General features: G+C 39.2%; 1 protein-coding gene across 1 annotated transcript in view; it reads left to right on the forward strand.

The window, feature by feature from the left end:
- The window catches only part of LOC311292518 (uncharacterized protein), a 1,083,963-nt gene that overhangs the window by 1,014,282 nt on the left and 52,140 nt on the right, over window positions 1-17,541 (forward strand). The window contains exons 27-28 of the mRNA XM_084412230.1: window positions 520-693; window positions 3,434-3,604. Of these exons, the coding sequence (XP_084268356.1) occupies window positions 520-693; window positions 3,434-3,604 (345 nt within the window). The remainder of the gene's footprint in view (window positions 1-519; window positions 694-3,433; window positions 3,605-17,541) is intronic.

Here is a 17,541-nt window from a genome sequence, read left to right on the forward strand (position 1 = left end):
CGGGAGAACCGCGGGGAAACACTCCCACTGTGAGCCTCAGGTCTCCTTCAGTGTTAACCATATTGATGGCTCTGGGTTACAGCAGAGAGACTCTAGCCTTCACGAGGAAGGACAGTCACGACCGCAGGGTCAACATGGTCCTGTTCTCACAGTGAGGACATGAACCATCCACAAACACTATCTCAGCACACTCTTGGCCCAGACATGTGAGATTGTGGCCATCAGATGAGGACAGGGAACAACCGCATCCAGAAACACACGGACGGAAAGGCATCTTTAAAAAGACGCTTAACATCAGTTTTGCTCTTTTAGGGAAACTGCTCTTTATGCTGAAGCGCCCATGGGGGGAATCGCTGCAATTGTCCATGCAATACGCCAGTGAAACACCACTGAATGTGCCGTATACCACCAGAAAGAGGAGCTTCCTTATTGTAGAGGCGACTGGAAGAGCGATCATTCAGATTTATATTGTTCAGGTTTAACTGATTAATCAGCTGAATGTTTTCCTTTCTGTTCTAGACTCTCTAACTGCAGTGTAAAAGAAGAAAGGTATAAAGCTCTGGCTTCAGCTCTGAGATCAAACCCTTCACACCTGATAGAGCTGGATCTCACAGGAAATGATCCTGGACAATCAGGAGTGAAGCAGCTCAATGATTTACTACAGGATCCAGACTGTCAACTGAAGACACTGAGGTGAGATGGGATCAAATAATTAATTAAATTAGCTATATGCAGGCTAAATATTCATAACTAATATATTATTTTAGTTATATAATAAGCTGGACAATTTTTTTGCATCAAAATGATCAAGATCAGATCAGATGCTGCAGGTTCTGTCATGATGATGATAATCATCAACACAGTTTAGTTGTGATACAGGTCAAATAGACATTATGGGTCAGTATATGTGCTGCTATTATGGAGTATACCTTGATAATTAACATGTTTTGTGCACACTTCTCATTATTAATTCTAGATAACCTTTTAGTGAAATAGATTTCTGAACACAATAGTTTTCCATCAAGCCCAGATTCACTGCATCTCTCTACAGCAGGTCTATGAGTCTCCAGATGTTCACAAACATGCAGTTTCACAAGCCAGTTTTCTCTGTGCTGACGTTTCTCACTCCTCCTGCTTAACCCTCTGAGGTCGGATTTTCTTCACATAGTAGTACAATAAACTTAAATTTCTCCGTCATTTATGGTCATACAGAAAAAAAGAAATATGAAAAAAAGAACCTGTGATATTTCTACTTTTGTATGTGTCCACTTACAATCGAATCAAAACATTGTGCTTTTGTAAAATAAAGAAAATAAACAGGGTGTGCGTTCTGCCTCTCCGTCGCGGTGAACTTTTTTTTCTTGAGAACGTCTATAAACTGAAACAAAACTCAACGAATACTTGTCACACATTTATGAGCCATATACCTTTATAAACATTTAAGTGTGTACTTTTAAATGATCGGATTCAAACTGAAAATAAATATTCTCTGTTTAAGTAATTTGTATAAAACCAACAAGATGTCCAGCTTATCACGAGCTTGCTAATTATTTTTAATTTGACCACGCCCACGACCGCAAAAGACATTCACATGCAAATCTCCACATGGAACGCAAACACGCTCATTACCTCAAAAACAAAGCACCAACAAACTTCACATGTCTCTGCTTTTTGTCGAGTTTGAAAGACGTGCCGTGAGCTTACATTGAATTTACCTCAGAAGAAGAAGAACGCAATTTGTAGACAAGAAAGATGTAAGGTAAGAAATTCTTAATTATTAGTTCATGTTATTGTTGCATAAACTTCACATTGCAGTTGAACTGTTGCTAGATATATGGTGAATATTATAATATTTGGACCCGTGTTTACTGTTACTGTGTGGATATCTGCTCAAACGTAGATATGTATAATATGGTAACCATAATGTTTCATATTTTGGAGCGAGCTCTGGTTTTGAATGTATCGCGATCGCGTTTGAAAAGCAAAACGCACCAAACAAAGGCTTCATGGTTTTACTATTATCTCATTTCATATCATCATAACGAATGGAAACATTTGAAGTAACATATGATAGTCAATATATTGTTCTCTAGCGTAGTTGTTACTGAAATCTTTTGGAAGATTTATATGCTGCTATAGGTTATTGTTATTATTATTATTTTATGCAGCACTGTGCATAGCCTATGCTTACAAGGCACAACAAACCTGGTGTTCATTATATTATATATTGTTGGAAACATTTGTGTGTGTGTGTGTGTGTGTGTGTGTGTGTGTGTGTGTGTGTGTGTGTGTGTGTGTATTCTGTGAATTTTAAAAAGCAATTTTAACCAGAAAAATCAAAAATTTATTCCCAATACATTTTAGAACTATATTCCCTATAGTTTCTCTCTATATCAGTATGTTCACTTTTTTTTTTTTTTTTTTCAGGGACCAGATGCCACTGAGTCCTGCTGACTTCAACATTCACATGAGTCTCTGTATATGAACATGGTAAAGTGAAAATCAAACACCTTGGAAATGAAAGGTATGCACAATGTTTTTAGGAATGGCACAAAGGTCTCTGTCTTTGGATCATTGTTTTCACTAGTGTGCTTTTTTATCATTTGTTGTGCATATTTGGATTATGTTGTGTTGTAAATAAATCCAAACAATCAAAAAGCCATTCTTTTTTAAATCTCCTCATTCTTTGTGCAAGGTTGCTCAGAATGATAGGGCCTGATAGCTCCTAAAATAGGGCCATTAGGGGAGTGTCTTTGTCTTTCTCAGGTGTAAAAACGCTTACATATTAATGAGGTGATCACGCCCCTTTCACATAAAGCTTTCTCACACAAAACACATCTTAGAAATTTTAAATCAATATATTGTCTTCTCTGAATGAGCAGTCAGGATTATTTTCACATAGTTTTGGAGCAAATATTCTAGGCTACGTGATACAATTTTCAAAAGTCTTGTGAAGAAATAATCAGTAGGGGTTTCATGACCTTATTTCAGTGACAATTTTTTTTTGTATTTTCACAAACCACGCATAAATGTCATTATCTCAAAACTACAAACTTTTACATACATGCTGCTGATATATTATTGTAGCAGAGTTTGTGCTGAATACAGTGTAATCAGACTTTAGCCATGAAAATGTCACAAGTAACAGAAATAAGCACAAATGTCAGAGCATGTCAGAACACCTCCAGGGCCAGAAAACAGCTCAGACCCCAGAGGGTTAAAAGACAGAAAGATCTTAATTTCACACTCTGTATTCATACTGAAAATCATGATCTAGTGAGCTTTTGCCCTTCTGCTCTGTGAGACATTTCTGTTCTTATGAGTTTGCTTTAGGACTGAGTGTCGCTCTAGTTTCTTATATATATATATATCAATCATTCATTTTTCTAATGCAATGGACATTTAGTTGAGAACTGAATTGACTCTTCTGCAGGTTTTTGAGTCCTGCTGCAGAGGAAGCCTGTCAGTATGTGAATAGAGTTGTGGGTAAAAACCCGTTACTCCAGAGAGAGCTGAATCTGAGTGGACATAAACTAGGAGACACACGAGTGAATCAGATCGCTGCTCTACTGCAGGATAAACACTGTCAACTCAACACACTGACGTGAGTATTGCTAATTTATTTATAATATTACTTTTAAGCAGTTTTTCACTCAGCGTCACACAGAGCCACAACAATTTAAAGTAATACAATTAAACAGCCAATTAAAAACACACAATTAAAAAGTGATATGAAGCTTTAAATATTTGATTGAGACAGACAGTTTGATCATGGGTCAATAATTATTTCAGTTACTGTAGAGGCAGAACAATGTTTTTTTCTGACATCAGAATCAAAACTGTTCATAACGTCTCGGGTTACTATTGTAACCCTCGTTCCCTGAGTAGGGAACGAGACGCTGCATCGATACTCGATACTTTGGGGAATGCCTTCGGCATGAAGCTTCTGAAGTCAACTGTGGAACTATTCCAATCTTAATTGGTGCAACGTCATTACGTCACTCGTGACGTCGCATGTGATGGTGATCCGGAAGCTACAAAAGGGTCACAGGAACCAGGAAATGTTAGCTTCTGATCGGTCAAAGCAACTCGTTCTCAGGGGCGCGAAAAGTGTGGCGGAGGGATGCAGCGTCTCGTTCCCTACAGGAAGGGTTACAATAGTAAGCCGAGACGTTCCCTTTCGTAAAGGGAACTCCCGCTGCATCGATACTCGATACTTTGGGGAACGAATACCACACGCCACCACACTGAGAGAAAAACACCCTGGTATAAAGCATCTGGCACACTCACGGACGATAGAATAAGTAGAGGGCAGATCCAAACTAGCTTGTCCTAAGATTTGGTGTAAGAAGGGGAGGTCCGGAGCCGGAGGCTTGACTGACCTCATGGATGGGAACCCCAGACAGTAGAAAGTATTAGATAAGAGGTGAAGGCAAAAGCGCACCTTTTACTTTAGATATGAGTGGTTTTAGATAACCAACTGTCTTTTTAATAAAGGGAAATAGCTCCTAACCCTTGATACATAACTAGATGGACTGTGTTGTATTACAAATTTATTAAATGTTTAATTTAGGTTTACATTGAATTTAGCATTTTAAGGTGATGATTATCAGAGTTTCTAGCAAAAGACTCCGGCCAGTCCTGTTTTACTGAAACTCTTAATGGCTCTTGGAGCTTGTGTTTTAGCAAGAGAGTCCTGCCAGTCCTGTACTCGAGTCTCAGCATTTGAATAGATATGCTGAGTGGATTAGGAGTGGCAACACTCTCAGTCTAGAACAGGTTCCTAAACCTGTCTCATCACAAAGTTTTGGTTCCTGCCCCTAAATGTATATAAATTGTAAGAGAACGTTCCCTGAGTCAGACTTTGGTGACTGCAGCTACCGACAGCTCGTGTTCTCAATAAAGAATCCTGCTGAAGAAAGAACCAAGTCTCCTGGTCGTCGATTCTGAGTTTCCAACAGTTTTGTTGCCACGTGACCCGGATAGAGTTCCAGCTTACTCACCTGAATCCAGATTGAAACTTCAAGCCTAGCAAAGATCTGACTAAGTTCCCGACTGAATCTTCTGAATCCAGATTGAAACTTCAAGCTCAAGAAAGATCTGACTGCATTCCAGACTGAATCACCTGAATCCAGATTGAAAGCTTCAAGCTCCAAAAACATCTCAAAGAATGAACTTTTCTGACTGAGTTCCAGACTGAATCTTGAAACTTAACCCTCTAAGGTCGGCAAACGCGCCCACGCGTTTTGCTGGATTTTTTTCAGTTCAGTTCAAAAGAAATTAATTTTGCTCTGTTGACTTTGATATTACAAGCAAGTTTCATACATCAATCGATTCTGTTAAATGTGTATTATTTTTGTGTATACTCACAATAAAAACAAACTGTTGTGCTTTTTGCCAAATAAAGAAAAATAAACGTGATGCTAGTTCTGCCTTCTCTCTGTCAGTGAAGACCATTCTGAAACGCGTCCGAAAATGAACAATAACTCAGCGAATACTGAGTCAAACAGGCATACAGACATACAGGCATGAAGCTTGAATTCTCTTCTTTAAAATGAGGTAATTTATATAAAAAAACAAATATTCTCATCTTGTGAAATCTGTATTAAAAGAGAGCGATTCCAGTCGAGCTAATTAGACCTCATTCAAATGTAATGTGACTCCGCCCACGGAGAGCGCGTGCTATTCAAACGCAAATTACTGAGGCAAACCTGTGAACGCCTCCATATCAGCTCGAGAAAACACAAGTTTATTCAGATCATTGTAGCCTACATGTTTACACCGTCTGGCAGCGCTGTGAGGAATAATAATAACGGAAAATCTACCTCAGAGTGCGGGTATTGCGAGGAGAGAGGATCCGAATACTGTAGTAAGTTTTTTTTCCTTCTCAAGTTAATCGCGTTTCTGTGAATGAATGAACGGCAGCCGCAGAGATGCGCGCTGTTTATCACAGCTCGCAAAAAGACAGTTTAAATTTAAATTGCGTCTCTGTGTGAATGAATGATGATGTTTTAGCAAACTGTATTGCTATACTGAGCTGAGTAAAAATCGACAGAAATATGTTGAAATAAAATGTAGGCTATTTGTATAAGCAACGTATTAAACTGAAAATTAACATTTATGTGCCCTAATATTTCATAAAAACAACGTTACAGTCAGGCGTTTCTGTTCGTGAATGAATGTTTCGGTTTTAGCAAACTGTATTGCTATACTGAGTAAAAATCGACTGAAATATGTTGAAATAAAATGTATTTGTATAAGCAACGTATTAAACTGCAAATTAACATTTATATTTCTTATAATAAAAATGAAAGACCTATGTTACAGACATATAAGACATAAAATATCTGCCAACTCAAATAAGCTTTTGTTTGCCAATATTTGCTGTGTTAAATATAGTATGTTTTGTCAAAAATAAAGTAATCAAATAATCAATCAAATCCTTAACTTTGAAATATGTATGATAAAATGTATACTTTAGTTTTTACAAAGAAAGATTACACTTGAATTGTTGTTGTAATGGTAACCTTTTTAATAAAAAAATATATTTACAAGGTAGATGTAAACAAACTATTAAAAGGTAAATTTAAGCCTTTTCTTTAAATAATTTTTATTGTGTTTTATTAGTGACAAATTTGGGGAGAGGATAAATATTGCAAAACTGAAAATACAGTATGAGAATTAACTGCACAATTACTAGACATGTTTTCCTTGGATATTATAAGGCCAAATTGCAAGCACAATATGTGGAAAAATAAAAAAGAATTGAGATGCTTCCAACTGTTGCTCTTGCATTCTTGTGGCTCAGTGACTCACCTGAATGAATGGCTAATTAAGTATGCAGGCCCCATTGTCTCCTAAGGTGTGAACCACTAAATATGCATGATCTGTGACGCCCACTCCGCATATTGCCTTTCCAAACAGAAAGTGCTTTGCAAAATTCAAATCAATGTATTGTGTTATGTGAATGATTAGGCAGGGTGATTTTCACATCATTTTGAAGAAAAAACACTAGGCAATGACATCTATTAGACAAAAGTCTTATTGGCACATATTTAGTATGTGTTTTATGGCCTTATTTCAGAAACTTTAGTTTTTAGTTTTTTCAATAACCACGCATAAACATTATTCTCTCAAAAATGCAAACATGTACATTCTTGTTGCTCACATATTATGGTAGCCCTATTTGTGCTAAATAGTGTGTAATTTTTTTTGCCATTAATATTTTTATAAGCAACTGAAAAAAGCACAAATGTCAGGGCATGTCAGAACATCTCAAGGACCCCAAAAACACCTTAGACCCCAGAGGGTTAAAGCTCAAAGATCTCAACAAAAATGAACTTTTCTGACTGAGTTCCAGACGAAATTTGTCTGTACAACCAATGATTCGGTGAGTTTTACTCTATTCAAAAGAACCTTTAAAGACCAGTAAAATTTTGTCATCCTCTGCGCCGTCAGAGAAGAGTTAACAGACAGCTGCAGGGTTTTGTTAACTAAGTTATCCTCTAAAGTTGTCTTTTAGAGATGAAATTTATCCTCTGTTGTCCAGGCAGGGAAGATTAGCATTACATGTTCATATTGTTTATCCTCTGCTTTGCCAGGGAAGTGTTTTATCCTCTATAAAGTTAGGGAAGATTAGCATTAAGTGCTAATATATTGTATCCTCTGTTTTCAGGTAGGGTAGATTAGCGTAAAGTGCTAGTAATTTGTGTATCCTTTGCTTTAGGCAGAGAAGATTAGTATTACGTGCTAATATTTTGGTTTATCCTCTGTTTTTGTTGGCAGGGATGTTAAGTGTGAAGTGTTGGTCATTTGGAGAGTTAACAATAGTTAAGCTGTGTTAACAAGTGTACCCTCTGTTGTAGTTTTAGTGTTTTTTTTTTATTGTGTGGTAACAAAGAAAATAAATAAAAAATGTTTAGAAAAAATGCTAGACTGATCCCCACAACTGAAAAAGGTGGTCTTGCGGCTCCATTGTGGTCAGATAGCGAATTTAAAACATTGTTGGGAGAGCACATGGACTCTATAGTGACAAAGTCAGTCAGATTGGATTTAACAAAGAAATATGAGATTCATCCAGACAAAGCATGGTCAATGGAAGATTGTAAAAGGTACTATGAGCAAGTATTCACAAGAACAAGGTGAAAGCCATTATTTGTTGTCACAGAGAATTTGTTTTAGCAATAGCTACAGAACAGTCTAAACGCAACTCAGAACTAGAGAAACAGAACAATGAGCTCCGTGCTAGAATATCTTCTTTGACTAAGAAATTAAACCGCAACAAAGATGCAGAAAAAACAGATGTGGCAGAATTTAGTCAGCCTGATAACATTTATCCTGACTTAAAAGCTTTCTTTGAAACAGATGTAGCCATCCAATCAGTATCTGATAAGCCCGTAGATTCAGTGAAGGTGTGTGGGGCTAGGAGAAGGTCTCAGGGAATTGAGGGAACTGAAAGTGTTCCTCCTAACTCTTCTGTCGTCCAAATACAAACTGTTGCCAAAGCGCTAGGACCTAAAGATGTAGAGAGACTATCCCAGAGCTTACCCTCAGCACGCACAATTTTTTCTGAATTTAGAAGAGCATTGATCAGTAAAATGCGTCTCTATGACATGTCGTTGGCAGAAGTTACACAGCTTGATTCACAAATTCGAACTGAATCTGAATTCAACAGTTTTGTGTCTGCTGTCTGCAATAAAGGCGATTTGAGAGAAGGTGTTTTGAAAATCCTAAACAATATCTTAGGACCCAAAATAGATTGGTCTAGAATTACTAGATGTGTACAAAAGAAAGAAGAAACTGTTAGTGAGTATACTGAGAGGTTTTGTCAGGCAGCTGTAACTTACAGTGGAATCGTTGATGACCCTGAAAGTGTGTTAGATGATAAGGGACCCTTAGTTCATATCTGGTCAGATGACCTTATAGCTGAGTACAGATCAGCCTTGCCATTCCTAGATATTACGTGGTCTAACGGAACTCTCAGAAGTAACCTAGACAGGTTAGCTACATGGGAAAGAGATGCTAATGTTAAAACCCAAGTAAAACCTCCTTCTCAGCCTGCCTACAACCCTGACGTAGTTCTGCCAATGTCCACTGAAACTTTAGGACAGCTCGCTCAGGCTCTTCTAAGAGCACAAAAAGAACAGGAAAAAAACGAATTGTTGGGGCTGTGAGTAGCTACCTTTCCCCTGTAATCCATCACAATGGCAAAATAATTTTTGTGAAAGGTAGCATACAAGAGAGAGAGAATGATTTTTTGCTTGATACAGGTGCAGAAATTACCATAATTCCTACAAAATTGGCTAAAGGTTTAGACGTCCTGTACAAGAAAAACAAACTTTCTTTAACTGGCGTAATAGGTGAAGATTCTGTTTTGTATGAAACCCCGCCCATAGAGGTACAATTTACCCTCCTCCATCTGCTCGAGGTGAACCAAAAACAACTGATACTAGCTCTCAGTGATATGTGTCGGGTCCCCATTTTGATAACAGTAACTTTCTCAAATGTTTACAGAACAAGCGGGAACCCAGTGTGCCTGTATCTTTCTCTATTGCTGTTCTATTACAAGATAGAAAGTCTAAGGCCTTCAATAGCCGTACAGCAAACCTAACTAATCTGGTGCCTATTACACGTCAAACTAATATTGCTGTGGGGAAAAGTAAGTCTGTTAAGTTAGCACTCTTTAACATCCGCTCACTTAAAAATAAATCACTTCTAGTCAACGACTTAATAACCACAAACAATCTGGATTTTATGCTTCTGAATGAAACCTGGCTAGAAGACAGCTGCAGTGCAACAGTCCTCAATGAAACAGCCCCTCCTAACTTTAATTTTATGAGTGTCTGCAGAGCTGTTAAGAGAGGTGGGGGTCTAGCTGCTCTTTTTAAAGATATTTATCAATGTAAGCAAATATCATTTGGGAATTACTTGTCTTTCGAATATCTGTGTATTGTGTTAAAAGGTGCTCCACGCATTTTACTTATCATTATTTACAGGCCTCCAAAATACTCTCCAGCCTTTGCTGAGGACTTTACAGAACTGTTATCAACAATTACCTCAGAGTTTGACTGTTTTGCCATTGCTGGAGATTTTAACATTCACATAGATAGTGCAGAGAACAATATGGCAAAAGAAATCAAAAGTGTTTTAAAAACTTTTGATCTGACTCAGCATATACATGGACCCACACACAATCGTGGACACACTCTAGATTTACTTATCAGTAAGGGTCTAAACATTTCATCGATTGTTATTAAGGATGTAGCACTGTCTGATCATTTCTGTATTTTCTTTGATATATTGATCTCTCCTGCCATTGAAGCTAGATCTGTGTCTGTCAAGAAGAGATGCTTAAATGAGAACACTAGTGTACTATTTATGAAGGCTATATCCTTAACACCAAGCATATCTGCAGACTCTGTTGATTTTCTCCTTGATTCTTTTAACTCAAAAGTTAAAAGTGTATTTGATGATATTGCTCCTGTTAAAGTCAGGAAGAAGAGTGGCAGACAAAAAGCACCTTGGAGAAACTCAACAGCAGTGCAAAATATGAAAAGACAATGCAGAAAAGTAGAGCGCATATGGCGGAAGACAAAACTTGTAGTCCATTATAACATCTACAAAGACAGCCTTCATGCTTTCAATATGGAACTAGGCAAAGCTAGACAGACTTTCTTCTCAAATATTATAAACAGCAATTTAAACAACACACGCACTATTTTTGCTACTGTAGAGAGACTGACAACCCCCCCCCCCCCCCCCCCCCCCCCCCCCAAGCCAGATTCCCAGTGAAATGCTCTCAGACAGCAAGTGCAGTGAGTTTGCTTCTTTCTTCTCTGAGAAAATCAATAATATCAGAAAGGTGATCAGCACATCCTTGAGTTGCACTGGGGTCAGACAGATCAAACCACCTGAGAAAGTAGCTACTATGTCTGATTTCAAAGAAATTGATGGCAACATTTTGGAAGAAACCGTACAGCACCTTAAAACATCAACCTGCGCTCTTGACACACTTCCCACATCATTTTTCAAAAGTTTGTTAAACAGTTTAGAAGCAGATCTTCTAGAAGTGGTAAATGCTTCACTTCTCTCTGGGAGTTTTCCAAACTCCATGAAAACTGCAGTTGTCAAGCCCCTCCTGAAAAAGAACAATCTGGATAAGACCATATTAAGCAACTATAGGCCGATCTCAAATCTTCCTTTCATAGGCAAGATCATTGAAAAAGTTGTCTTCAATCAGCTGAACAAATTCTTATGCTCGAATGGATACTTTGACAATTTTCAATCTGGTTTCCGACCGCACCACAGCACAGAGACAGCGCTCATAAAGATAATAAATGATATTCACTTAAATACTGATTCAGGCAAATTATCGGTGCTGGTACTACTCAACCTCAGTGCTGCATTTGACACTGTCGATCATAACATACTTCTGGACAGGCTGGAAAACTGGGTGGGGCTTTCTGGGATAGTCCTAAAATGGTTCAGGTCATACTTAGATGGGAGAGGTTATTATGTGAGTATAGGAGATCATAAGTCTGAGTGGACATCCATGACATGCGGAGTCCCTCAAGGCTCAATTCTTGCGCCACTCCTGTTCAACCTGTACATGCTCCCAATGAGCCAAATAATGAGAAAGAACCAAATTGCTTACCACAGCTATGCAGACGACACACAGATTTACTTAGCCCTATCGCCTAACGATTACAGCCCCATTGATTCCCTGTGCCAATGCATTGATGAAGTCAACAGTTGGATGTGTCAAAACTTTCTTCAGTTAAACAAAGACAAAACTGAAGTCATTGCGTTTGGAAACAAAGATGAAGTTCTCAAGGTGAACGCATACCTTCACTCTAGGGGTCAAACAAACCAAAAATCAAGTCAGGAATCTTGGTGTGACACTAGAGTCAGACCTTAGTTTCAGTAGTCATGTCAAAGCAATAACTAAATCAGCATACTATCATCTGAAAAATATTGCAATAATTAGATGCTTTGTTTCCAGACAAGACTTAGAGAAACTTGTTCATGCTTTCATCACCAGCAGGGTGGAATATTGTAATGGACTCCTCACTGGCCTTCCCAAAAAGACCATAAGACAGTTGCAGCTCATACAGAACGCTGCCGCCAGGATTCTGAGCAGAACCAGAAAATATGAACATATCACACCAGTCCTCAGGTCTTTACACTGGCTCCCAGTTAAATTTAGGATTGATTTTAAAGTATTATTACTGGTATATAAATCATTCAATGGCCTAGGACCTCAATACATTGCAGATATGCTCACTGAATATAAACCCAACAGATCACTCAGATCACTAGGATCATATCAGCTAGAAATACCAAGGGTTCACTCTAAACATGGCGAGTCCGCTTTTAGCTATTATGCCAGCCGCAGCTGGAACCAGCTTCCAGATGAGATCAGATGTGCTCCTACAGTAGTCACTTTCAAATCCAGACTCAAAACACATCTGTTTAGCTATGCATTTAATGAATGAGCACTGTGCCAATGCTCGTCCGACTGTTTGTACTGACTGTATTTTATTTTTATTTTTCTAAACTGTTTTAATTATTCTTATTTCTTTTTATTATTTTAATTTATTCTATGTAAAGCACTTTGAATTGCCATTGTGTATGAAATGTGCTATATAAATAAACTTGCCTTGCCTTGCCTTACAATTTGGCCCGAAAACTCTGACTACAAAATTGCTATGTGCTCCATTGAATACAGGTGCAATTTTAGGCATGGATCTTCTGAGACAAATACATCTAACTTTAGACATGTCTCCAGAATCTGCTAGCATTAAAATTTCCTCAGTACAAGTTTCTACCAATAATGCAACCCCTCCAGAGTATGCATTCTTACAGAATCATCCAATTTGGGCTAAAGACAAGGATGATTGTGGTTTGTTGACAGGTGTCGAACCAGTCAAATTGACGGGAACTCCACCTCTGGTCACCAAACAATATCCGATCAATGAGGAAGCTATACAGGGGATCAAAGCTATTGTAGAAAAGTTGCTGACGCAAGGAGTGCTAGTTAAAACCAACAGCCAATGTAATTCACCCATATGGCCCATCAAGAAATCCAATGGAACATGGAGACTTACAATAGACTACAGAGTAGCCAATAAACACATTGATAAAATCACCCCGCTAGTAGCAGATCCATCTACAATTTTTAATGGCTTACCATTAGATTATAAGATTTTTTCAGTAATTGATATGTTTAATGGATTCTTTTCTGTACCGTTGCCCTCTGACAGCCAGCCATGGTTAGCTTTCACAGTTGACCATGAATAATATCAGTGGACACGATGGTGCCACAGGGATTTCAAATCTCCCCAACCATATACCATCAGGCTGTCAGACGTGATTTGTGTGACCCAGAATGTCCGGTAAAACAGTCCACTATGATCCAATATGTCGATGATATTTTGATTGCCTCAACAGATCAATGAATAAGTCAAGAAATGCCTTGTTTGCTGGAAAGAACGTTTGCATGCCACATGCGCCTTCAGTAGGAGCCGGAATCCCATGGGTTGCACACCCTATCTCCAAATGTGACGTGTACCTTATTCGATCATCATACCAGTGGATTATACAACAAGGATACATGTCACAACGTAACCATTCCTCCAGCTTCTCAGTGTTGCATTCCTGGACTACCATCCTGCAACCTAACTTCAGCTACTCCCATCATGACAGATCTACTCCTGCCAATGATGTTCCACTGGTGCATGGAAAATTATGCTCCAGCATCGACTCCACTGGGTGAAATTCCTCGTGAACGTTGCAGTTTTGTGATTGAAAGAGGAACAGATGAATCCCATGTGTACGTTACCACTACAGAAAAGAAACAGGAAAATGACTTTAATGTCTCTCCAGGAACCCATCCCTACCGAAACTTTTTGCAATAAATCAGTTGTGTATGATTCCTCCACCAACTGGCACTTTTTGGTTATGTGGAACTTCTGTCTACAGCATCCTACCCAGCCAATTCAACGGCAGGTGCACCCTGGTGTATATTCTGCCAGCTATCAGAGAAAATACACACTCCACCCCAAGCTCTCCACAGTTACATAATTCAGCTCCTTCTACCAACAAAGATGGCTGCATTCCGGGACTCACTTGTGTTCAAACATGGTGGTCAAGAACTCTTGGAGCCTTAATCCCATCGTATGGTGTCATGCAGGTTCTCGATCAAGTCAGAAGCCTGTCGGATTCTGTACAGAAATTGGCCAACAATACGGCTTTGGCCCTGGGTAACATCACAGACACTCTAGCTTCACACAAGATAATGATCTTACAGAACCGAGTGGCCTTGGATTACATTCTTGCAACACAAGGGGGAGCCTGCACCATTATCGGCCCTGAGTGCTGCACCGGGTTAATGGATCCAACAGAGAACTTGAACAAAATCCAACAAGACATTCTTGATCTTTCAACAAAACTACACCAGATGACTGAAGATAATTCTTCATGGTTCGGAAACTTGATTGGTAAACCCTGGCTGTGGATTAACCCTCTGGGGACCAAGCTGTTTTTGGGGTCCTTGAGATGTTCTGACATGCTCGGACATTTGTGCTTTTTTCAGTTATTTATAAACATGTTAATGGCAAAGGTGTAAATTCACTCTATATAGCACAAACAGGGCTACCATAATATGCGAGCAACGTGTATGTAGATGTTTGTATTTTTAAGAGAATAATGTTTATGCGTGGTTATTGGAAAAAATTTAAATGAACGTTGCTGAATTAAGACCACAAAACACATATTAAATATGTGTCCACAAGACTTTTGACTAATGAATGTTGTCCCTTTGAGTTCTAGCTTCAAAATTATGTGAAAATAGTCTTGCTTTATCCTTCACAAAAAAAATACATTGATTTAAATGGTGTAAAACAGGTTTTGCTTGGAAAGCCAATATGCGAGGGGGAGGAGTAGTTTACACCTTAGATCAGGGTTTCTCAACCGGTGGGTCGCGACCCACAAGTGGGTCGTTGATAATTCTATAGGGGGTCGCAAGACTTCAGTGTTCACTAGCACAGCCAATAAGTGGGCTTCATAATAGGCTCTTTGCAATAGACTGCGTGCAACAAAATAATCCGTTAGTACGTATTGGCGGCTCAATCGGACTAAAAAGCCTAATCATAAACGCGCACAGATTGAAACAAAAGATGCGCATGTAAACATAGCCAGTCCTCCAACGAATCTGATTTTCGAATGTCGTACTTCATTATTGCCGTGGCTTCTAACGCTGTATTTCAACTATCCTATCAAAATAATTTATTATTGCCGCGAAAGGCTCTTATTGGACAATGTCCTACTCTATTTACATAATGTATAACCTACAAACACTAGCTACCTGCTATGCCAGACTTATTAATAAATTGTACGCAGCCACGGCCTGTTAGCTTGACAAAATGCATCCGTTTTTTAAAAGAAAAAAAGCAGAAGATTCAGAAACTCCTTCAACTTCAAAGGCAGCAAAATGTAAACGCAAGTACAACCCGGACTATATTAAATATGGATTTACTTCGTCGGATGAAAAACCACAGTGTGTCGAGTGTGGTGAGGTCTTGGCAAATGAGTCCATGAAGCCATCCAAACTTGAACGTCACCTACAGACTAAACATCCAACATGTGTGGGTAAACCTGTGGATTACTTTGTACGAAAGCGAGACCTACTTAAAAGACAGCAAAGTAGTATTGTGTCGCTCACAATCGCTTCAAAAAGCACCCTGAAGGCAAGTTATCTGGCAGCTGGCCATATCGCCCGTGCTAAGAAATCGTTTAATATTGGTGAAGAGCTAGTTATCCCATGTGCAGTTGACATGTGCCGCGAGGTACTAGGGGAAAGTGCTGCTAGCAAAATAAAAGAAATCCCACTCTCCAACGACACTGTCTCCAGACGGATTATAGACATGAGCGATGATATTGAAACGCAACTTTTGGATCGAGTGCGAGCAAGCCCCTTGTTTGCCATTCAAATCGACGAATCAACAGATATTTCAAAGATGGCATTATTGCTTGCATTTGTACGCTACAACTGGGAAGGTGCAACACATGAGGATCTACTGATGTGTAATGAGCTCTCGACACGGACGACAGCAGATGAGTGTTTCAATTGCCTTGATGGTTATTTCACAAAGAATGGCCTGGTTTGGAATAATTGCGTAGGCATTTGCACGGATGGCGCGGCCGCAATGACTGGCAAACATAGTGGTGTTGTGAGAAAAATTATGGACAGAGCACCTGAGGCAACGTGGGTTCACTGCTTTTTACACCGTGAAAGCCTTGCAGCCAAAGAAATGTCAGTACCCTTAAATGAGGTGATGGACATTGCTGTCAAAACTATTAATTTAGTGAAGAACAGTGCTCTCAGTTCCCGCTTGTTTTCAATTTTGTGCGACCAGCTGGAATCAGACCACCGCCAGTTGTTATATCATAGTGAAATTAGGTGGCTCTCGCGAGGAAAAGCTCTTAATCGTCTTTTCGAAATGCGCAAGCAGGTGCACACATTTCTGGAGGAGAAACGGTCTCCCCTGGCAACGCATTATACGGAGCCTGAATTTCTCGGGAAACTGGCGTACATGTCTGATATCTTTGACCAGTTAAACCAGCTAAACCTATCCTTTCAGGGGAGAAACAACAGTGTTTTCTTGATGGCTGACAAAATTGAAGCATTCAAACGGAAGTTGGTATTGTGGGAGAAGAGAGTGCAGGAGAACATTTTTGACATGTTTTGTAACCTCACTGATGTTCTCCAGGAATTCCCTCACATCAGCACCGACATACAGAGAATTGTCCGGGAACACCTGACCAGATTAACACAGAAATTCTCTGATTATTTTCCCAACGACCGAAGAGTTGGGAATGCGTGGATTCGCGATCCTTTTTCAGTAGACCCAAGTGATGTGGATGTTGTACTCCCCATTAATTTGCAAACACAGTTAGTGGAACTTGCATCTGACGGCAGCCTGCAGCTTGCTTTTCGCAAAACAGACCTGAGCTCATTCTGGATTCAAACCAGACACGAATATCCTGAACTTGCAGAACGTGCAACGAAGTTTCTCTTGCCATTTAGCACTACCTATCTTTGCGAGTCAGGATTTTCAACAGTGACTGCAACGAAAACAAAAAGCAGGAATAGATTGACAACAGCTAGTTTGTGTGCGACACTACGAGTCGCAATTTCTCAAATTCCACCGCGTCTGGATATGATTATTTCAGAGCGGCAGTCCCAAGTTTCACATTAACGTGAGTAAAAAAAAAAAAATCAGTTTGCCTCTGTTTGATTGTCTGTCTATTGAATGTTTCTGTGTTTTTGTGAAATTAATTATAATAAACATAGGCCTACGTAGTAGCCTATCTAAGAGGCATTTCGTTATTGAATTATTTGGGTCGTATGACTGGCATACAAAAAAAAAAAGGGTCGCAGTAGGCAAAAGGTTGAGAAACCCTGCCTTAGATTACAATGTCCCACCCACTCTGCATAATGACTCTGCATAATTAGCCATTCATTCAGGTGTGACACTGACT

This window comes from Rutilus rutilus (genome assembly GCF_951802725.1).
Source record: "Rutilus rutilus genome assembly, chromosome: 6".
In the NCBI taxonomy this organism is placed as follows: Eukaryota; Metazoa; Chordata; class Actinopteri; order Cypriniformes; family Leuciscidae; genus Rutilus; species Rutilus rutilus.